Raw genomic sequence first — 23,737 nt, forward strand, 5'->3', positions numbered from 1 at the left:
TTTAAATTAAAATTAATATTTTCAAACAACTCTCATTTTCCTCTCTCAATTCTGAAAAATATTAAGGATGTAAAATATTTTTTAAAAATTTAAATGTATTTAAAATATTTTGAATTTATTATTTATTTTTATGTCAAAATTTTCCTTCACATTCGAATATAAAATTGTCTTGTTTAAGATGTAAATGTTTATCCAAGTTTTCAACTTTAGGAGACTAGCCACAAAGGACAGTAAAAAGTCAACGGTTTGAAAGAAGATTGGATAGAAATGAGCTTAAGGATCAAGTTGAAATCCTTGGCGTATGCCCTACTCCAAGTCAACGACTTAGAAAATGCTCGGATGTGGATATTATAATTGGTTCCATGGAACCTAAGATGGGCTACCGAAAACTTTGACTACAATCACCGAAAGAAGAGTTGTAAGAGTTGTGTGGCCCATCGGATGTGGGCTGGGTGTTAATTTTGAGGGAACCCAACTGGGTCTAAATGAGCTAAACAAAGATCCAATGCACAAATTTGAAATTTGAAAATCAAAATCATTAAAATCGAAGTAAAGGAAGTATGAAAGAGGAAAATTAGAGCCTAACTTTGAAATTTCCAAGGATGATGGCTCATTTGGAATTGATAATTCAATGCAACAATTCATTTAAGATTTCAAAATGGGAAATGATCATTTTGAACTCAACACATCACTTTTCGGGCAATAATTCATTTCAAAATTTCAAAATGACCATCTTCAATTTTGAATTTTTTTAACCAAATCATATACACAAGTAGAAATAAAGAAAAGATAAAGATTTTTAACGTGATTCGTTAATCAATGTAATCTTTACATCTACAAAATGTACCAACACTTGATGATATACTATTAAATGAAAAAGAAGTACAATAGTGAAAGTCATCACTTTCCTCTCAATTGCAACCACACTTCAATTTTTCTCTCTAAAAATGAAACTTCAAATCATAAAAGGGGTTAAATATATGATAAGGGCAAACTCGTCATTTAATTAAAAAAAAAAAAAGAATTAGGCTGTTCAATCCCTACGAGCTTAGCAAATACCTTAACCCCAGCATCTCTTGTGAAGTGTAACAAAACTAATTCAGACTTCATAATCCAATAAGCTCCAACTTGAAGACTGAAACATAAGTAAAGATTCACATTCAATGATTAATGAGTACAATGCACTCAAACAACCCGTTCTCACCTTTAACCCACTGAAGTTGCGTATAACTTTAGTTTATCTATTGTCACTACTTTTGTCGATATGTTAACTACATTCTTATTACTTTATATCTTCACAAGTGTTAATACCCCATCTTCAAGCAAATACTTGATGAAGTGATAACAAAATGTTATATGTTTAGTTCTTAAATAAAACATTGAATTCTTAGTTAGATGTGTTGCACCTTGACTATCATTGTGCAATACATTCATCACCTATTTGACTCCCAACTTTGTTGACAAACTTTGCAACCAATTTATCTCTTTGCAAACTTCTATAATAGTTATTCTGCTTCAATTGTAGATAAAACAAAATTCTTTTTTGATTGTGAAATCCAACTAATACCAATAATATCTAAAGTGAACACATACCTTGTAGTTTTTTCCCTATGATCTATCTCGTCAGCATAATCAGCATCCATATATCTTTACAATTTCAACTCACCCCTTCTAAAGCATAGACACTTTTATGTGTACCTTGCAAGTACCAAGTATCCATTTCACTACTTCTCAACATTACTTGCCTAGATTTATTATAAAATTACTCACAACTTCCACTACATAGACAATGTGTAGTCTCATGCACATAATAACATACATCAAACTTCTAGTGACCGAGGCATATAAGACCTTAACCATAAATTCTTTTTCCTTATTTGCCTGTGGGCAATACTCCTTAGGCAACCTAAAGTGATTCGCTAGAGGTGTTCAAACTACCTTAGCACTACTTATGTTGAACTTTTGCAATATGTTCAAACTTTATGTTGAAAGCAATTGATTTCAATAGAGTTAACTTAATCACACCAAAGGCTTTACGATTTAGCAAATTTCATTCATTTTCATCCATCAAATATGGCTTATCTCCTAACGGGAGATACCAATCTTTTTGGTATAGATAATCCTTCATCTACATCTTCCAGAAATTAAGATTTATACCATCAAAATTTTCAATTTTGTATGTATCCTTCTATGATCTTATTACTTTCACTCAAACAACAAGTAGTTGAACACGTGAAGCTTAGGATTTGCAAACCACGACGCTCTAATACCAACTGTGACAATCTTATCTCTAATTCTTCTATATATTTTAGACTTTAGTATTATCACGATAAAGACAATGGTCAATAATTAAAATATTTAAACAAATTATAATGAGAGTGTAAATTTCATATTTTAATTTATTTCCTATGCTATAAAGATATTATAATTAACAATTAAATTATTAAATTATTATTTAAAAAAAGAAGAAGTTAAAAGTTAAAATCAACTAAACAATATTTTAAAAATAAGATTTTATTATATATAAAATTTATGCCATTATGTTAATAAGTGTGAACTTGTCCTTTCAAAGGAGCCTATGATTTTGCATGGTAGCGAGCTTGCGTTGAAGCCAAGTCAACCTAACAACATAATGACAAAGTTTGATAAAACTCACCAATATAATTCAAACTTAATATATCTTTAAAAGGTTTAGATTGAGTTTAATCATATTTAGATCAAATTTGCACTAATAAGATTTAATAAATAGATTTGGGCCAACCTCTACAAAACAGATTTGGCTTATTTTATAATCATGTTGATTAACTTTATCATAATCATAACTTATTTAATTTACATTTAACTCACTTAAATTTTGATTTTAAATAGATTAATTAATTGAATGATAAATATATTAGTGCGGGTGATTAATTATATCAGCTTAAACAAAACATAACTCAGACTAACTATTAAATAAGACCTGATTATTAAATAAATTACACAATAACCAGTTTAAGTTGTGTTAGAATTAATATTTTTAATCCAATTATTATTTAAATTGACCTATTATGAGTTTTGACACAATATAAAGATGATCCACCAACACAAATGTTCCCCCTAAAGTCACCTAGCAACACACCAACCATAACCACCCCTTAAGTTCTCATCAAAATATAGGTAACGGAGAACAAGCATCATAATTCAAAGATGGTGGGAGTATTAATGAGAGCCTCTAAGACAACATTTTTAACATGATGAGAAATAGACAAATAGATGAGTTTGATTGATTTAACATTCGATAAATCCTTGTACGGGTTGATTGATTTAACATTAGATAAATCCCATCAACTTTATGCACAAGAAGAAAGAATTGTCACCAAGTAGAATCTCATTTTATCATTGGACAAACATTCATTTCAATTATTTAATCGCAGAGAGAAAAATATATAACTATTTTATTAGACGTTATAGCATTAGAATTTATTTGAGAAGTGTTTTTAAAAATGGTTATGAAAAATAGAATAAAAATCTATATGAAAACTTGAAATGTTTTTACCATACCTCCCATATTTTTAAAAAATAATTTTTGAAATGTTTTTACCATGTTTCCCATATTTTTTTAAAAATAATTTTTATTTATATTATTTTATTTTAAATCATTCTTCATATTTATATAATTATTTTTCAAAACAACTCTAAAAAGAATTAAAAATAACTAAAAGATATTCTTTAAAAATATTTATTTTCTAATTGTCATTAGGGATAACAATGGATGAGTTTTTTTGGATACTCACCCAATTCCGTCTCTAATGAGATGATTTGAAATTTAAATAAATGAGTTTAGGATTGGTTTGAATTTTTTTTAAAACCCGAAACATGTTCCAGACGAGTTTGAATATGGTCTTATCCCACCTTACCCCGCCCAAATTATATATAAAATTAATTTTAAATTTTAATTTAATTTAATTTTTTACTTTTAATATAATAATAATAATAATACTTTTCAATAAAATAAGTTATAAAAATTTACAATATTTTAATTATTTATAAAATATATTTATTTTAATGTAATTAAACAAAATTTAAAAATAATTTAAAAAAATAAAGTCAAATGGAGTGAAAATGAGAATTATTTTGAATAGGCGGAGTAAAGATGGAGCAATCCATCCTAAATCCGCCCCATTGTAATCCATGTTTTGCTATTTTTTATTTTGAAAAACCGTGTTCGAAAAAAGTGAAATACACATATATTTCAAAATGTGTTTGTGATTAATTGGGTCATGATAAAACTTACATACCAAAGATTTAACATATAGTATGTCCACTAATCACTAATCCTAAATTTACACGTGTTTAATGACCAAAAAGAAAATTATTATGTGTCATACTCATAGCAGTTATAGTTTAAGACACTTGCGATGGTCCAATTGTATCAAATGCTCTCTATCTTTAAATAAAACTATGACAGGTGCATTCTCATGATTTAGAAATTGTCTTTTAATAAACATAGTTATTAATATAATATTAATCATATCATGTAAACAACCCTTTTACAAACTCCTTCAAGACAAATAAAAAATTTATTCCAATGAAAAAATAGATAAATTAGTTATAAAAAGGCTTCAATTTTCTTTATGTACCATGACGATTTCATTAATTTTTGTGTTTTTAAAAAAAAGAATTAGGGTCTTGATTTGTTCTTTGAAAAAAAACTGTCTTGCAATTGAAAAATGGAAAATGATTTTCTATTTTTTTTTTAAAAAAGTTATTTTCAGAAATTATACTTTACCTATTTTTAAAGATTATTTAAAAAAAATAATTATATAAATATAAAAATATGACTAAAAATAAAATACTATATATAAAAGTTATTTTAAAATAATAAAAAATAAGTTAAAAACATTTTATATTTAAATATCATACATCAATTGTTAAAAATTATTTTTAAAATAATTAATCTTTAAATTTTAAAAAATTATTTTTAAAATTAATTTTCAGATTTATTTACTTTCCATATTTTTTATTTCCACATAAAATTAATTAATTAATTAATTAATTATGGGTTTGTTGACAAAAGTTCTTATAGTTTATACGCTTCCTCATTATTCAAAACAAAACAAAAATTCTGAACGCTGCCTATCTTGAGCTTCTAAATTCTAATAGCTCTTTGTCCCCTCGAAGCCCAGCGTTTCTCGATAATGGCGGCTTCCTTCTCACGATCTCCCATCACGCCCCTTCACCGCCAAAACAACTGCAAATTCCCGCCCTTGGATCCAATGGCGAGAGTGCACATTAGTACTCCTGGAATATCTTCGAAGCGGCGCTGTAATATCTCTCTGGCCTATGTGCCCAACGACAATGATGAGAACGCGAAGTCTCGAGAATTGCAGAGAAGTTTGGAAGACTTTCCCTCTGAAACCCTTTCAAAAGGTTCACATTCGCTTCCCAGTAAGAAGATCCCGGAATTTCTTTCTTTGTTTAATTTTTTTTTGTTATGGTTTTTGGTTTTTGAGAGTTCCTGTTTGGTTACCAAGGAACCCGAGGAAAGGAAAGTGTCAGAGGTAGAAAGTTTTGAATGGTCTATTTTTTATGATATTTCGGCTAAGAATTAGATTTGATTTTGTGAGGAGAGGTGTTCGTTTTCTCCGATCCAGGATAAGGTGAATTTCAAGATTCAAAAAATTGATTTTTCTTTGTCTTTTTCTTCCCCTTTCCTCGACCGCCAAACGAAGCATTGGAGTGTCTGTTCTATGGTTTTTGGGTTTTGTATGTAATTTTCGATTCTGAGTCTGTTTCAGGGCCTTTGTCTTCGACCCATTTGTCTAATAAGCTCTCTGATAGGTCTCGCCTTCGGGTGGCATACCAGGTATTTGATATTAACAAACACATGTATACATACATACGTGTGTGCCCATGTGTATATATTGCACTTTTGATTGATTAATTGGTTGGTTCTTGTATTGTCAGGGAGTTCATGGTGCCTACAGCGAGTCTGCTGCGGAGAAGGCCTACCCGAACTGTCAAGCTGTTCCTTGTGAGCAATTTGAAACTGCTTTTGAGGTGAAGAATAAATACTCCAATCCTTTACTTTAGAATATAAAATCAGGGAGCGGTTCCGTTCTTCTTCAAGGTGTTACTAAATTGACATTATTTTTCTTATGCAATTTTTATGCATCTATTTATGGTTACTAAATTATATGTACGGTAAGAGATATTCATCTGTGAAGTATTCCTTGTACTTGCACTGGCACTCTAGTCTTTAGAAAACAAGCTATTCCCCTCCATTAATTGTGTATACTCATTCAAATCTACTTAATTCAGCTAAGGCTTAGCCTAATATTTTGTATTACCAGTGTAATATTTTGTATTACCAGTGATAAATTCTTCACTTCCAGTATTATGAGTGATGAATTCACTTTCAGTATAGTACAACAATTTCAATGTGGTACAGCTAAGGAATGAAATTTATTAGGATTTTGGTTCAAGTTGATGTTGCAGAGGGTGTAGTTGACTGGAATACCATTCTCCAGTCGAGGAGTATGATTATCCTCCACCCACTCAGTTTATCCTTCCACCAGAAGTTCTGTTATAATTAGAATGAATTTTTATTTGCACTTGTAAAAAATGAATTTTTCTTTTTTAAGTTGTAACCCAATTGATGTTCCCTGTCTAGACAACCTACATGCATCTTAAAAGTTAGTGCACCTTTTCCCATTTCCTGATGTTATGAACCAACATTACAATCATTGGTTATGTTGAATTTTGGAACAATCATATGTATTGAGTATTACTTGCCTTCTGGGTCCTAGCAGTGTGTGAATCTTCTTTGATGTGTGTACAACCGATGGATTTCACCTATTCTTGTTTTAGTAGTTCAAGTCAGATTGGGATATACATGTCATGTCAATTTTACAGCACTTTCTGTAACCCTAAGGACAATGGTTAATTGGTGTTACCAATGCAAAAAGAAGAGGAATGGGCTAATGAAACTCTCCTCCATTGTGGGTATATCCGTAGTTTGTAGTAAATGCTTCTTAACTTATTTGGAGTGGCTTGGTTTTGCCTTACTGTACACTTTGATTAGTTGGTGTGACAATATTTTTTGGTAAAGATAGGAGAAAGTGTGGAGGATGGATCCTTTGTGGCTATTTTGGGGAATATGGAAAAAGAAAAAGTCGAAGATTTTTTTACTGGTTGGTGGGGATTTGGAAAAGGTACACCTTCTGAGAACTCTCATTTGTTACTGAGGTGCTCTTGAGGCATTGGGAAACTTATCTGTATTGGATTTCATTGATAGCTTGTGGGGGACCTGTCATTTGGCCATGTTTTTTTTTTCAATGCCCTTGTGCCCTTCCCATTTACTTGGGTTGTTATCTACTTTGTTGTCTAGTATATGTGAGTTATTAGCCTAAAAAAGATCTTGTTACTGTGAAATGGTTCAACTCTTGAAAATCTAGTTATTTTCATATTAAATAACCTCATATATGATATTCATTCTATATCATTGTCATCAGGTGAGTGATTTTGTGTAACTTGAAAGCTTTTAAAAAAGAGTGGGAAATTGTATTCTCATACCATATAATTCTTTTTAAAAAAGATTATGCGAATGTACGGTTTTGGCACTAATTGAGAAAGAGATATGGGTAATGTTGGTGATATAGGATTTTTTAAAATTGGCCTCAAGTCTATTTATAAATTATGACTTTGGCTAACATTTTAGAGAAAAATGTAAGGATAACATAGGCTTGAAATAATTTGGTGGTTTTGAGGGATCTGAGAACTTAGAGTTGAAAAGAAGGGCAATGAAAGAAGGAAGAGGGAAAACTAAGGAATTATAGCCAAAAGGGGAAGGCTTTGGCAATTGCGCCTATGGTTTTTAGAACATCATGTTCACCAATAAGAGAAGGAATCACACATATCAGACAATAATTACAAGGGCTTCAAGATTCCTCTTTGCTTCACATGATTTATAAGAGGACCGCTCATGACAAAGAACCAAGAAATTTAGGAAGTTAAATTTGGTGCCAAGCAACACAGGCACCCATGTGGCTAACAAATGGGCCCACAAAACAATACCTAAAATGTGGACATTGCAACTAACCTACTGGCTGGGCAAAGAAGTGGAAATGACCAACATAACCCAGAATCAAAAAGTAAAAGCATGATAAACTGATAAGAAATCAAAGTTTTTTTTTAGATTCCATAATGTTCGATTGGATTTGTAATAAGCCCAATTTTCCATATTCCAGTTTGAATTATGTTTTCTCTTTCTTGGCCTTGCTGAATCTGCTCAGATAAAAAAGGTGGTTTGTTCATGTGGAGATAAGATGTTAGAAGAATAAGAGCAAGAATATTTAGTTAAAGCTGAAGGTCCAAGGAGAATTAGCTGAAGTCCAGGAACTGGGGTTGAGGCTTTGGAAAGTGAAAAAATAGCCTATGGTTCACGGGAAACTGTGGTTCTGGACAAAGCTGAATGGAGAAAAAGGATAGCTCCATGGAGTTGGTATCATCGACTTGAGCTGTCTTGAAGTTAAGTGTGGTTGATAAAATAAGTTCTTGACTTAAATAGTTTTCAGGATTCTTTACATGTTATTTTACCAATTGGACTGCTTCAGCCAGTGTGATGTCAGCTGGATTTTCCCATGTTATCCTGGTTGGTAAGAAATTAAACCCATCGCTATTAATGCATCATCATGTTCCAATGCTTTTCTATTATGGGTAACAAACAACTGTAGAGGAGATTTGTCAATCATGATCTGAGTCTCAAGTTTAAGAGATTATGAACAGTGCTTGAAAAGGTGAGAAGGATCCCTGAAAACCCTTCTTACTTTCGTCTAAGGCACCATTTAGTGCAGCCTTTCAGAACTCTGAGAGCTCTTTTTGCCTGCTAAACGAGCTTCATATGGAGCTTGACTACAACCAAAGTACTATGAAGTTGAAGAGTACTATGAATTGTTTCTTTTGAGTCAAGGTTCCCTTTATGGTTTGACAATCATTGCAATAGTTACAATCTTTATGAATTGTTATCTTTTGCGCAAATTGTGTTTAATTTGTAATTATTTTTTAGTCTTGTTGAGCTTCTTCTATATAGGAAATATCAGACTTGAGAGTTGAGAGTTTTAGTTGTACACAACTATGGTTTTAAGCTGTCTCAATACTTGAAAATGGCATTAATTTCAAAATGCCCATTGCAATAGATATCTTGTCTCCTTTGCTGGCATACTATGATAGTGTATTTTCCTACTTTTTTACTGCAGGCTGTTGAAAGTTGGCTTGTTGATAGAGCAGTTTTGCCAATTGAGAATTCTCTTGGGGGGAGCATTCACAGGAACTATGACCTTTTACTTCGCCACAGGTTGCATATAGTTGGGGAAGTAAAGTTTGCAGTCCGACATTGCTTACTAGCCAATCATGGTGTTAAAGTTGAAGACCTCAAGAGGGTTCTTAGCCATTCTCAGGTATGTTGCACTCTAATCCTTCACTCATTTTCCCTATTATTTCATGAAACATGCTTAAAACTTGGTCATATTTCAGGCTCTTGCTCAGTGTGAGAACACACTAACAAAGTTGGGATTGGTCAGAGAAGCAGTGGATGATACTGCTGGTGCAGCTAAGGTAAGCTTAAAGTTGGTCAGTATGGAAAGTAATTTGATAGCTCTTTCAAGTCTTGAAGCTGAAGATGCTTGGTGAAATTTACACGATGTGATAAAAGAAAGGGGAAATCATCATGCTTGTCAAGTCTCTTGTTTAAGGGGGCAACTTGGCAGATTATAGCAGGATGAAGGTCAACACAAGCCCAACCCCCTTCACCCGGATTGTGGGAAAAGATAATCTTATCCTTTCACCATGGAGGCTTGAAAGGCTAATTCATTCTGATTAACTTGAAAGGCATAAATGTTTAATTCCCTTGGATTGTGACAATTTTATATTGGAATCTTTGGATCCAATGATTATGTTTCTACTAAAGGGAACTATATATGACTTGTTGAACTACTTATGACTTGTTTATGATTGTAACCCTCTTGAAATTGCTTCACATGTAGTTTATTGCTTTCCACAAACTGAAAGATGTGGGAGCCGTTGCAAGCTCTGCTGCTGCAAGGATCTATGGTTTGAAAATACTTGCTCAAGACATTCAGGTTTTTATCTGAAATTTTGGTGTGTTATTAACTTGGATTAATTGTAGATATTCACTCATATGCCTTACATTCTACAGGATGATTCTTATAATGTTACTCGATTTCTTATGCTGGCAAGGGAACCCATAATTCCTGGCACAGACAGGCCATTCAAGGTTAGACCTTTCATGATACAAAACCTTCAGCTATCGAAAGGATGTCATTATCATTCTTTTTCGATTATCTGTTCCTTTTTTCATAAATTGGATTTTTCTAATGTATGCTGCTATTTATTTCTTAGACAAGTATTGTTTTCTCATTGGAGGAAGGTCCTGGGGTGCTTTTCAAGGCACTTGCTGTATTTGCCCTAAGGCAGATCAACCTTACAAAAGTATGTTGTTTTTTTGCAATGAAATTGTTGTCACTTTGTCTTGCAGTTTAGCATGTAGAGCTGTAACTCAGAGTATTTGTGCTGATAGAGTTCGCTATTTATTTCTCTTAACCAGATTGAAAGTCGTCCATTGAGGAATCAGCCTTTGCGAGCATCCAATGATACCAATAATGGGAGTCCAAAGTAATTACAAGGAACATCTAAATTGCATTACCTTTTTTAGACCACGAATATATATATTTGAAATGGGATCTATCTTGTAATAGTACATCAATTACTTCACAGGTTTGAACATTTCTTTTTCCTCACTACCCCTTTATATTCCCATGCAGATACTTTGATTATCTTTTCTATGTGGATTTTGAAGCATCAATGGCCGACCAAAATTCACAGAATGCCCTCAGGCACCTGAAGGTGTGGCTCCTATGGATTTCATTAACTAATTCTTTATAGGAAATAAAGCTTAACTCTACAGGATATGAATTTATATGCTTCCTTGGCAGGAGTTTGCTACATTCCTGAGAGTGCTAGGGAGTTACCCTGTGGACACTAGCATGATATAACTAATTATTAAGCCTGGTAAGAACCCATCATCTGGATAAAATTTCAAGATGTTTGGCAGACTTCCATTCATGCATGGTGATTCCAAGATGAATTAAAACCTATTCATTGTATCATGTAGGATTCAGTGCTTGAGTTCAGTTATGGCATGTTACATTGTAAAGGTATTTCTTTCTTTTGTTTTATTGTTTGAATTTAAATAGAAACAACAAATTCATTGTATTCAGTTGGTGAGTGCAAATCATTCCAAAATACTCAAATTATGAGCAGAAGTAGAAAAGTATTTTCAGCTCCTTCAAAGAAGGTAAAAAAAATCTAAACCAGAAGAAACCTATTGATTTGCGCCTTGTTTGATTAGCTGATCTGCAACTTGATTAGCTGAGCACCAATCCAAGAGAAAAAGCATCCCCACTCTACCAATCTCTATAATTTTGCGAAGCCAACCTTAGCCACAAGCCTCTCTTATTGTTAAATATCAATTTATTTATGATGTACGTGGTTGGACTTAGTCTCTAGAACCTTCTGATTTAGATGTTCTCTTGCTCCGGAGTCGTGTCTCCACTCTCATGCATTGGATTCCTCTCTCAACGTTGCCACAATAGATTGGCAGGATTTTCTGAACACACTGCCCTAGATGAATGCAGAGTCCATCCTCATCAATTTTTGGAGCTACTTTGGATGATATGTGTTCAATTAGTTGAAAATCGAGAAAAAGAAAGTAGCGAAAAGTTTCAAAGAACAACCTGATAAGTTACTAGAGTGTTGTAAGATTATTTGTTGATGTCATGGTTTTTATTAATGAGACTGACTTAGCTTTGTTTGTAAATGATGAGAAGAAATTCAAACAAATGATAATTTCAGATATAGAATCAAAGATTTTAGGATATTGACGGTGTAAGTAAATAGGACACTTTTAGCAAACCTATTAGCCTCCTGATTGGCCAACTCAGGTGTCCAGTTCAAGAACCCACCATCCTCTCCCTTCCATGTGTTGACACTGGAAAGGCTTCAATGCGCTAAATCAACATAGATATTATTGGCCTGTTTGTCGAAATGTTTGTCAACATGTCATGTTTGTTTTAAATTTCTCCCACATTTTTAATTTTCTATTTTCCACAAAAAAATATTAGCATATATTGGTATGTATTGCTACGATGTTTTTACTGTTTTATTCCGATTATGTTGGCATTCCCTCTCTGATGCTCATGGCTTCTCCTTTGTCATGCTAATGCAGATAGTAATTACTGATGTATCAAGAAATGAAGACTCGTGTTATATAGATTTGTTTTTCTCCATCAATCGTTTCTTATAGATCCAACACAACCATGAAATACAGAATCTGGGCTAACATCTAATCTAGTTATGCAATTTGTCTTTCCCCGTTTTCCTTATATTTTCAATGTAATTACTGGACGTAGTTGTGACACATTAAATGAGCTTAAGGTTATTTTATAATATTTGTGTATCTGTTTTTACTTTGATTGATCTTGTACATGATTTGAAATGAGAAGTTTAATGCTAATCAGTGGCCGCTCAGGCACGGTTTTGCACCTAAGTGTAGGTCATTGTCACATTAGGTGGGTAACACAATCATAGTAACTTCCTTTGGAGCAAAATTTTGCTTGTTTTGCACCACTGATAATGTATAATTGTCAAATTTGGTGTTTGATAGCTTATGCTTCAAGTATGATACTACAAAAATCTACTGTTCTTGGAAAGATTTGATTTTGCTCCAGCTATGATGCCCTTGCAAAGATGAGTGAAAATTTACAGGCAGAGAACTTTTGCAAGTTAATATTTTCAGCCAAAAAATTACCCAGATTGAGATTATCATGGTCATTAGACAATTCTTCGTAGATCGAAAGACTTTTCATCTTGGAACATGAAAGTTGATGAAGTTTGATTTTGAAAGTTAAAGCAAGCCTTAAAAAGCCCATCAGTCTGGACATAACTTCATATAGAATTCCAACCGCTAGCATTATTCTTCACTATGGAGATAGCCATTCTACAATATATGAGAGATGGTGTTGAAGACTGAGAATATACACCCAGTTTCTTTTCAATGTCAAGTAACTTTGAACAGGTACAGGCATTGTTATGCAACCCATGTATCTAATCGTTAAAGTTGACTCCAGTATGGGGCTCTAAAAAAGAGGATGAGACGCTTAAGGGAGAAACCCCACCCACCCCTGTCGAGGTTCAAGGCACACACTAATGTTCTGTTCAAGATTTTCAAACCTCGTTTATTTCTTTCCTTTGGTTCCTACCTCGATGTACATGCTTTACTGCAAATTTCTAATGAGCCCTAGCATTTCGCTTCGCAAATCAGCAACAACGGATGAAGTGAGCTGCTCCTTCACAACAGAAAACCACAAGCCTTCTCCGGGCTGTCCACTTCCATACCAGCAGCATATAGCCTTTGCAGTAGCTGCAACATACAGGCCACAATCATAACAATTCGCTTGCTGTGGTGAATCTTTGCATTCTAGATACTGGGCTCTAGAAGAGTTTGAGTTACCCATAAACCCCACAACAGCCTTGTAAAGCTTTCTGGCATGGGCCTCGTTCAGCCCTCCACAGCTATCATGATGCACAAATACATTTGCATTTTCCTCAAATGCAAGCAAACTCCAATGTGTCCCACCTTCTGCCTGTTCTACATCATCATTGTTATTGATTGGGAAGATTACCAGTTTCTTCTCAGACAATTTGAGGGGTTCTATAAAATCTCTGAGGGATCCAGTGTCTGGGCAATTCATTATCCAGAAGGCAATCGAAGGTGGCACCAATGAGATGTCTGGAGAAGGATAACATGAGGTAAGATAACTGAAATAGAACTCAATTAGTCGATCATTCAGAAAATGTGGACCACTAAGGATGTCCAAATCTGATCGCCTAAGTACAACATCATTGTAGCTGAGAATCATATCATCCGCCCAGGATTTTCCCATGTTGCAGATGTCAACAGCTATTCCTGGATCTTATCAAAAGAAGAAAACAGATATTCCTGCAAAATCAAATTTCAAACCAAATTACATCACTTTCACCTTGGACAGAGTTCTGGATTCTGAAAAGTAATATAAAGAATCCGTCAAATATATCATTAAAACATCTCAGTTTTATTCAAATTTTCAGGGGGGGAAAAGGATGACCGTAATGTTTACACAATACATCATTTTAATAATTAAAGGGAGTTAAACTAGCAAGGATTTATCAATAATGTTAGAAAACACAAGGATATTTGTTTCCTGCATCTTGGACACATTTCATGGTGCCTCTCATCATTACTCAGTGACTTCAAATTAGTGCCAATGCTTGGTATAATTTAATCTTGTAACATATTATGGTCAAATTTGTTCAACTCCTGATCAAATTTGCACCACCAGCAAAAGAGAATGCATGTGTTGGTCTATATAATCCTTGTAATATCTTATAAGTTTTCAAAGCATAATTCTTCAAAGCTTGAGTTTATCAATTTTTCTCCTAGTTTCTAGGTTAGTTGGGACACACAAGTTGCAGTACCTTCTTGCAACTTCTGGAAGCCTGGAAGGCTTTGCAATTCAATTTGCGTATGTGTACAGTAAATTGACTTATGAACACAGTTTAGGAGAGATTGGCCTTTCTCCTCCAACTTAAATGCAATCTAAATTAGTGAAGGAACAATGAAAAACTGAAAGGATTCCCATACATGGGGGGAGCATGGCCTGTTTTTACCTATTAAAGGCGTTAATTCAAACAGAAATCCAGAGGGAAAAGCATGTAACTTAAAAATCATTATGTGATTTCATCGGAAAAAAGTGGTGTCCAGCAAAAGCTCAACTAATAATTACTATAATGTCAATGCCCAAATGGCCCAACCTATGTGGGGAAAGGAAGTGCTTGCATTTAGGAGGCTAAAGGTTTAGAGTGTGTCTCCAATAGTATAACCTAACTACCATAATAAGACTAAATTGATTAAAGGCAAATAAACTCCATAGCAGATCGAAGTATTTATAAAATAGCCTTACAACTATAATATACAATCAAGGTTGAAATTATTCTTCTTTTTTGGGGGGACAGATTTGAATTTCCCCCCTTTAGAAAACAGGGTAGAAGATTCAGCAAGTAATAATTTCATTTTCCTAGAACTTTTCAGGCTAAATTTGCAATTGGAAACTCATAATACACTCTAGTTCAATTAACTTGTGTTAAAACTACTTCAAAAATGAAAATTGTAATTTTCTTGATAACTAAGCTTCTGTTAAATTATTTCAAGGTTCATGATAGATGAGCAATTATGTCATAACTGAATCATGAACCATGTGAGAAGGCTACTGCAATCCGTTGCTCTGGTGACATGCACAAACCAAAAATAACAAACACTAACTTCATAGAAAACAATCCTAGGGCTCAACTTATTGTAATCTATTTTAGCTTCAAGTTATGCCATAGCTGAATCATGAACCATGTGAGATGGCTACTCCAATCCATTGCTCTAGCAACCCCACAGACCAAAAACAACAAACGCCAACTTCATAGAAAACAATCTTAGGGCTCAACTTATTGTAATCTATTTCAGCTTCTCCCCTGATCATATTTCTACACATAAGATATGATTACTAGGGCAGATGATGATGAAAATTCTAGTTATTGGTTCTAGCAAACATTGTCTGGAACCCTAGGATCCTGATGAAGATGAGTTTCTTTACATGGGAAGTAGTTTGGAGAAGGATTTTGATGTTAGATCAACCCAGAAGGAGGGATGGATATCACCAAACAGATGTTATAAGTGTGAGGGTGATGAATAATTGGTTGATCGTAATATCCTTCATTGCTCTAAAGCCAGAGGCCCAGAATTTTGTGGCAGTTGGTTTATTCTTTGTTTGAAATAGTTTGGGTGATGTACCATTATGTAAGAGGAAATTTCTTTGGTTGACTTGTGTCCTTTGTATGAAAGGTGTAAAAAGGCTTGAAGGGTCACTCCCTTATGCGTGTTTTTTACAATAAGGAAGGAAAAAAATTAGGAGGTCCTTTGAAGTAGTAGTAAAAGAATCGAATCTTGTCCCGTGAAATTTTTTGGAAAGGATTATTATGAAAGGGTAACTACAAACATAAATGATCATTCAATGACCATAATAGGCTTTAACAAAAGTGAATTTTTCCGTTTGGAAAGCAACATGGAAAGGAATTCTAACTATGGACATCTTAAAGAGGGGAGGGTGGACATTGGCGAATAAATGTTTTCTATGCAAAGCAAGGAGCAATCTTGCGATCACATCCTTCTTCATTGTTCTAAGGCAAGTTTGTTATGGCAATTGATCTTCTCCTAGTTTAGAGTGGTTTGGGTATTACATAACTCAATCCAAGCAACGCTTCTTAGTTGGCATAGCCGCTCCGTTGGAAAAAGGAGAAAGAAGACATGGAATGTTGCTCCTCTTTGTTTGCTTTGCACCATATGGAAAGAGAGGAATAAAAGGGCTTTTGAAAATGTTGAGCTTTCAAATCAAGAGGTAAAGTTCTCTTTTATGTGTAACTTTTTAGGATGGACCAAGGGGGGTATAGGGCAAGAGTCCTTCTCTACGGTTGATTTTATCAATTGGTTAGGTTTCCAATAAGGGGAGGAATTTCTTGTTTTTTCTTTGGAGCGCACATGTATACTTCTTGTATACTTCGTGTAGCCTTTTTTTTTGCTCTTTAATTTATATTGCTCTTTTGCCTAACAAATAAAGAAATAAATAAATAAAAGGTTTTATTGATTGGCTAAGCCCCAAGTAAGGGAGAGAGTTTGTTTCTTGTTTCTATCTTCTATTTGCTTGTTTGGTGCACCTATTTCTTAGGTGCTGTTAATATATTACTTGTTTGACTATTAGAAAAAAAGGAAAGAAAGAAAAACCATAATAACACAAATGTCTTAATCTGAAAGGTGTCAAATGGGAAGGGAAAACGAAATAGCTTCTTTAAGAAACACCTTGATTGACCTCCCATAAGATCCTCCTAACATCATAGCTGTTTTGACTGGAAAAGAACACCATACACATCAACTACCACAGAAAGACCACTCTGAATCAATTAAGAGGATTTGCAGTGGTCACTGTTGCGCATCACAAATATTCTCAAGCATTATTGAGTCCCAAATAAGGGCTCTCCCAAAAAATATTTATCGTTATTTCTATTTTGATAGGTAAAGAAGATCGAATCAAGCGCGCCTAACAAAAGGGCGCACAGAAGTATACCAAAAATGTTTATCCTTACTGATTTGAGATGATGTCATTTAAGCAGAAACTTGTTTGATGGTTGCAAGAAACAAATTGGATTGTAAACCCTAGATTAATAAGAAAATACAACACAACTTTGAATATCCTTTTTTTTTTTTTTTGTGTGTGATCTTGGTTCCAACAACTAAAAAACTCGTCTGAATAAAGACAACCGATTGAATTAAGCAATAAATATTGAATGCTGTCGACAAAGATTTGCGACTAGTCTTGAACTACTAACACAATACAACACATTTGGTTGCAGAGAAAACTAATGAAAATCAAAGAAAACCTTGAATAGCATGCTTCATGATATTTTACCTCCAAAAAGTGAAAAACTCATTTCAAGAAGCGTGCTACACTGTTGAACTGAAGTTCTTTGTTTCTCGACAACCAAACGGGAAACAAAGAAATACAATGAACAAAATAAACATAATTCAACCAACACAGGAATAAATAATAATACTTCGAATATCGAATTTTAGGGTTTTGACGTGGTTTTTAAGAGTAAAGATTCGTAGGAGAGACTTACAGAGAGAGATGAAGAAATCGTCGTACAACAGAGAGAAGACTGAGCGAAGGATCTTAGAGAGAGAATGAGAGAGAGTTATCTATATATTATTCTGTACATACGAGAAAATGCCTGTGAGCTGTAAGCCTGTGACAAACGCCGCCCACTCCGTTTCGACTTTCGAGAATGAAATTAATAAAATTATATTATAATTTATAACTAATATTTAATATTTAAGATAATAAATAATAAAATTAAGTTTAATTATAAATTAATAAAAAATAAAATATTTATATATAATTTAAATTTTAACTAATTAAATTTTATTACTTATTTAATTATTATAATAAACATAAATTTGGTAATAAAAAATAATTACCAAATCTTATTAAAAAATAAATTAAAAACTACTAAATATAGTCATTTAAATCTTCTTGATTATTGTTTTTAATTAAAAATAATATTTTAAAATATTAAGACCATCAAATGTTACATTTCACATCTTTTTAAATATTGATTTTAACAAGGAATAATATTTTTAGGAAATAAAAAAAATTATCAAGTAATAGTATTTTCAGTAACTTGAACTAATTACAAGGCTTAAGTATTCAAATTAAGTCTAATCCCAATCCTTTCTAAGATTTTTTTTTTAAGAAATATGCACTAATGGTTTAGAAAAAAAAATCATTAAGATTATGAAAAAAGACTCCGAAGCAGAATATTTATAAATTTGATTGAAAAATGAGTTATAATAATCTTTGAAACCAAACTTTGTAACATTTTAAAAAAATGTTGACCACCAAATTATCAACTCTATATTACAAATGTTTTTTTAACTGAACAATTTATTGTTCTATTTGTTTCCTATAAATATGACGACAAATGTAAATATTTAGATCCTTAAATAGCTTTCAAATATTCTCTATTAGTAAAATACCGGAATTAGAAATATTATTATTTTTATTGTAATAATGTGTTACTATTATTGAGTTATCTTAAATATTTAGGTTTAATAACTCATTATTCTTTATAGGTGTCATCTCTTAAAGTCACACATTTCACACTAATTATTGAAGCATTGTCTATATACCCACTTGCAACCATTTTTATAGTTCCATTAAAGTTTCTAATAACACTTACTAATGCACTTTATTCTCTATCCTTAAACATCAAAATTTAATTTGAATTTTCAATTAATTTGAGAAATCCCATGAATCAATTTTTCAATCATTTGAGTGACATTATGTCATTCGTTTCGAAGATAAGAGTCAATCATATAATTCTTAAAATTTTGGAAGTTTAAGGTAACTTTCTTAATAACTAGAAAATGATTGGATTGGATCTTCCTAAAAAAATATTTGATTTTTATAAATCTATATATTCCACAAGATGATGACAATTTCTTTTATAGGATGATTGAAAAAATTACAGTTAATTTTAGAGTTTTTATACATCATTTCAAACATAAGAAGTCACCTTCATATAAGAGAAGTATAGGACAATTATGTTTAATGTGATCCAAATTTCTTTGAACAAAATGACAATATTTAAAAATATGGTCAATATTTTGATTATAATAATGACATGTGTTTTTAATTTTCATCCTTCTAACAATTAAAAACTCACAAGTAGAAAGGACACCTCTAATAACGAGCCTTAAGAAAAACTTCATTTTTTACAATATTTAGTTTTCAAATCCAATGCTAAATTTTGCTTTTAGGGTATGCCAAAAGCTTTTCTCATTACCCAAGTTGTTGACTTAAGGACAAACTTACCATTTTAAAAAAACCTCAAAAAATCATATCCGCAATAGGAAATAAAGGGATAAGCATAGTTGTGAAAGACGTGCCTAGGTTCCGAGCAGCGCGACGCCCCTTCACGAAGGCGCCGCTTAGGTGCAACGCGGTCCATAGGTGCGCCTCGATCCCTTACCTCCTTCTTCTCATTTTTTTTTATTTTTATTCTTATTCTTCTCATTCTTTTCTTCTCCAGCGTCAGGTTGCAAAGGGCAAAGAGAAGCCCTAATTTCTTTTTTTATTTTTTGGGACCAAAACGATATCGTTTTGGACCTTTTTGAAAAATGTCAAAACAACGTTGATTTGACCCTTCTTATTTTAAAAAAGAAGGGACCAAAATGACGTTGTTTTGGAGTCTGTTCCTTTAAAATAAAAAGCAAGCCAAAACAACGCCCTTTTTGCCCTGTTTTTCCTTCTAGCCCCATTTTCTGGTTATTTTCAACCCGACAACTCTCCCAAATTTTGCCCTAACCTCAGTCGTGCAGTGGAGAAGTGAAGAAGATGATGAAAAATATAGGAAAAATGGGAGAAAAATAAAGGAAAAATATATGTAAATTAGGGTGCGCCTTACTTCACTAAAGCCCGCGTCTTATGTATGCCTTACGCCTCAAGCTCCAGGACTACTTTGCGCCTTGGTACGCCTTGAGCCTTTTAAAACTATGGTGATAAGAATTGCTTTGAGGGGAGGAATGATGAAATAAAATGGAGATTCCACTCCCTAGTACCTTGATTTATAAAATCATCACTTTGACATCCCAATTAATGTAGTGTCTACAATTTTATTCCACAAAAGAAATAAAAGACGACATATAAATCCAATGTTTGTCCAAAAGCAAACTTTTCTACCCTCTCTTATATACTATTTTAGGTAAACTCCAATATATTTTTCTATAATTAATGACTTCTTTCCATATGATAGAATCTCCTTTCTTTTTCGACATCCTAAAGAAATTATTTTTTTAATATATTTATCCTTCATGATCCTAACCCTAATGCTATCCTTATCAGTGAGATTCTTTACCGTAGTTTAGTAATTAATGTTTTGTTAACATCTACATTACTCTAAATTCCTAGACCTTATTTAGATTTAGGTGTACTGTATACATAACTCATCCTCGACTATTAACGGAAAACTCTTAATATCATTAGACACTATATTCGATAACCATAAGGAATTCCTATTGATTATATCTAAGATTCTAATATATTTAAGTTTAAAATAATTCATAATGTGAATAGGGAAACTCTTCAAATTAAACTCTATTAAAACTTTGAAAGGAAACAAGTTTTCTAAGATGTTATATTTTTTTTTAGATTTAAGAATCACTTTAGAAAATATATATATATTTTTAATTCTACCTTCAATTATTGAACAATCAAGATATTTCTTTATGTTACTGAAAAGAGAAATGTTAATCAGAGTTTTTGCTAACCTCCTCTTTGTAGTCCCATGAATATTATTAAAAATTTGAACAAAAGGCTTAAGAAAGTTAACAAGTTGACCAACACAAAAATTATGCAAAATACTATTAATAATCGAACAAACATTATGAGAGACTTTAGTGTAGTGCCACCAATAGAAATGGCCCTAGTTGTCTTTTGTTGAATTGATCAGTGCCACCGATTGAAAGGGCCCTAGTTGTCTTTGGAGCCCACAATCATGTGGGTGATCAAAGCCTTTATGGGAATTTGCACTAAACTCCATGAACTCCAATAATTTAATGCGTTGAAATAATCATTTTTAAGAGGTGATAGTGACCCACGCCATCTAATCCTCTCCGAGCGGACCACTTAATAAAGTTTATCATTCTTTGATGTTACGAGCATTGACCGAGTACAAAGAGTAAAATAATCAAGATCTGTCTCAACATTTTATCTAACCGTACCCTGGTTATGCCGGTAAGTTCAACGGTAACCTATTTCTGAATTCTGACCTGCCGAAAGTGCGACTTGTGGGCGTGGATTTGGGTTAAGACCACGAGTCAACTCCAATTGGTTGGTTTGGATTTCCGGTTAGTCCACTCATTTATTGGAATAGTCTTTTCAGCCGAGGCATTTAGTATTAGAATTTATAGTATGAACAGAGCATTAATTGCATCGGATTCTTCATTAACTCCCAGCCTTAAAAACTGTTTTTTTAGCACCGAGCAGCTTTATTTGATTGTTCTACATTTTTTATATAAGCCACGATGCCTTGTTTATCAAACAACCACTTTGGACCCGGTCCATCATATAACATGTCTGATTAAAAAATTCATTCACCCGAGCTTTTGAATATTTCGGTTTTGACTATTTCGATATTCTCCTAAGTAAAAATAAAAAGTGAAAATTATAAGAAATATATTTTAACAATGATATGAGATCGTATATATTTTACTAAATTTTAAGACAATGATATGAAACCGTTTTGTAGTGATTTTATGAAATATTTTTAATACTTAAAAATTTTCATAATTCAAGTATTAAAAATATAAGAAACGGTTTTTAAAATCACTCTCAAATACAATTTTAGTTTATTAAATTTTTTTAATTAAATAAAAAAATCATGTCGGATTTTTACTTTTTTAGTGGGGTTTTTTTTATGAGAGGTTATCAACATTTTAATTAAAATCTTAACCTTAATCCATTTTTTAAAATAAAACATAAACAATCATAGTTAAATTGTTTAACCCAAATTAAATTATTTTTAAATAAAACTTAATATTGGTATAATCCAAGTCATTATAATCAATTTATTTGTAAATAAAATGAAAGTTTAATCTTGCTTAAATTATTAGTAAATAAAACTTAGATTATGTTTGATAGTGATTTTACAAAACGTTTTTAGTATTTCAAATACTTCATAAAATCACAATCAAACGGGGTTTTAATATGATTAATAACTAAAACCTAGTTAAACTTTTTATAAATCAAACTTGATTGTAGTGTAAATTAAATGAACATTTTTATTGAGAAATTTATCTTTATTAAATATGTAATAAATAAAATTATTAAATTATGATAAATATCTCGAAAGTTGTCCAATAAATAAAATGGTTAAAAAAGGTATTAAAGTATTATTGACAAAATAAGTGAGGAAATAATGTTTTTGAAAAGAAATAAAAATATGGTAATTTCTCAACAAAATTAAGAAATAGGATTTTTTTATATTATAATTTGATAGTTATTTTGATTTATATGTACGAATAATTTTCATATAAATCAAGAGGCCATCAAGTAAAAAATTAATAATTTAACTTAAAGATGTTAAATATATTTGATAAAATAGCTTAAAATTAAAATTAATTTAAAACAATAAGTTAAAATGATAGATTCTTTTATGTTCCTTTTCTCTTATTTCTCTCCCATAATTTTATTTTTACATTTTTGAGTAAATTGGCCAATAAAAAAAAAAAAGATTATTGTAACAAATAGTCTAAATGTTTACCCAAATAATTAGGTAACAAATATTAAATTGATAATTCAAGTATAATTTGACTAGTTAAATTATTATCATTTATTTAATTCAACCATTTATAGTGAAAATTAAAAATTAAGTCATATCCATGCCAAAAATATATTTGATAAAACTTAATACTTAAATAATTAAGATAATTTTAAGTTAAATTATACTTAATTTTATTAATTTATTAAAATAATTTCATTTGAAATTTTAAATTATTTTATCAAATATATAGCTTAAATTAAGTTATTAAATTAAATTGATTTAGGAACCATCCCATAAGAAAAATCCAACTCTTAACTGAAATTCTGCTAGAAGTCGTTATAACCAAACAGATTGAGAGTGATTGAGAAGCAATATGATGAGGTACGCATACAAAATTTGGATAGAGGCAAGGCGCATCCCAGGGCAAAGGAGTCTTGGACGTATAAAATTCCTTGTCGTGGAAGCTGAGTTTGCAACATCAAAACCAATGTCTTATTTCTAATGTACTGCTCTGTTGTTATTGATGCAGTGACATTATACCGCTCTGACCTGTACTCCACTTCATTTATATGTTTGGAAGGATTTATCTTTGTTGCTGTGCCATCAAGGTCAACGTGGCCACCATAAGCCAAAATTGATATTATAAAGAGAAGCTAGTGTTGGAATGGGAAATAAATGGAGGGTTGCAGTGATATTATTATTTTGATGAAAAAGCATATTA

The 23,737-nt window shown here is 32.0% G+C and overlaps 2 protein-coding genes across 6 annotated transcripts; one reads left to right on the top strand and one right to left on the bottom strand.

Annotated features, from left to right (window-relative positions):
- Positions 1 to 5,087: 5,087 nt before the first annotated feature.
- Positions 5,088 to 12,530, top strand: LOC100245060 (arogenate dehydratase/prephenate dehydratase 2, chloroplastic). Of its 4 annotated transcripts, none has more exons than XR_785983.3 (13): positions 5,088 to 5,427; positions 5,778 to 5,845; positions 5,947 to 6,039; positions 9,237 to 9,437; positions 9,514 to 9,594; positions 10,023 to 10,118; positions 10,196 to 10,273; positions 10,399 to 10,488; positions 10,604 to 10,671; positions 10,821 to 10,902; positions 10,992 to 11,067; positions 11,171 to 11,213; positions 12,284 to 12,530. XR_785983.3 is itself a non-coding variant. In XM_059737430.1 (12 exons), exons 1-11 carry the CDS (start codon positions 5,178 to 5,180, stop codon positions 11,049 to 11,051), a joined length of 1,167 nt encoding a protein of 388 aa, XP_059593413.1. In that variant the 5' UTR covers positions 5,094 to 5,177; the 3' UTR covers positions 11,052 to 11,067; positions 11,171 to 12,530. The 4 variants fall into 4 exon arrangements, 2 of the variants coding, with proteins under 2 accessions (XP_059593413.1, XP_010651108.1); XR_785984.3 differs by having other exon boundaries at positions 5,094 to 5,409; XM_059737430.1 differs by having other exon boundaries at positions 5,094 to 5,427; positions 11,171 to 12,530.
- A 443-nt stretch (positions 12,531 to 12,973) lies between these two features.
- Positions 12,974 to 17,981, bottom strand: LOC104879564 (NEDD8-specific protease 1). Of its 2 annotated transcripts, none has more exons than XM_010652802.2 (2): positions 17,815 to 17,981; positions 12,974 to 14,056 (listed from the first exon to the last, which is right to left on the bottom strand). In XM_010652802.2, the coding sequence occupies exon 2, from the start codon at positions 13,998 to 14,000 to the stop codon at positions 13,332 to 13,334; it is 669 nt and encodes a 222-aa protein (XP_010651104.1). In that variant the 5' UTR covers positions 14,001 to 14,056; positions 17,815 to 17,981; the 3' UTR covers positions 12,974 to 13,331. The 2 variants fall into 2 exon arrangements, with proteins under 2 accessions (XP_010651104.1, XP_010651107.1); XM_010652805.3 differs by having other exon boundaries at positions 17,604 to 17,974.
- Between the last annotated feature and the right edge of the window lie 5,756 nt (positions 17,982 to 23,737).

The sequence above is a fragment of the Vitis vinifera genome, chromosome 6 (assembly GCF_030704535.1).
Source record: "Vitis vinifera cultivar Pinot Noir 40024 chromosome 6, ASM3070453v1".
NCBI lineage: Eukaryota > Viridiplantae > Streptophyta > Magnoliopsida > Vitales > Vitaceae > Vitis > Vitis vinifera.

Excerpts from the sequence above, each read along its gene's own strand:
- LOC104879564 (XM_010652802.2), bottom strand. The coding sequence starts at position 14,000 with ATGGGAAAATCCTGGGCGGATGATATGATTCTCAGCTACAATGATGTT.
- LOC100245060 (XM_059737430.1), top strand. The coding sequence starts at position 5,178 with ATGGCGGCTTCCTTCTCACGATCTCCCATCACGCCCCTTCACCGCCAA. Across the intron at positions 10,274-10,398 it reads GCACAGACAGGCCATTCAAG|ACAAGTATTGTTTTCTCATT; the intron begins GTTAGACCTTTC and ends TTTATTTCTTAG. Across the intron at positions 10,672-10,820 it reads ACCAATAATGGGAGTCCAAA|ATACTTTGATTATCTTTTCT; the intron begins GTAATTACAAGG and ends ATTCCCATGCAG.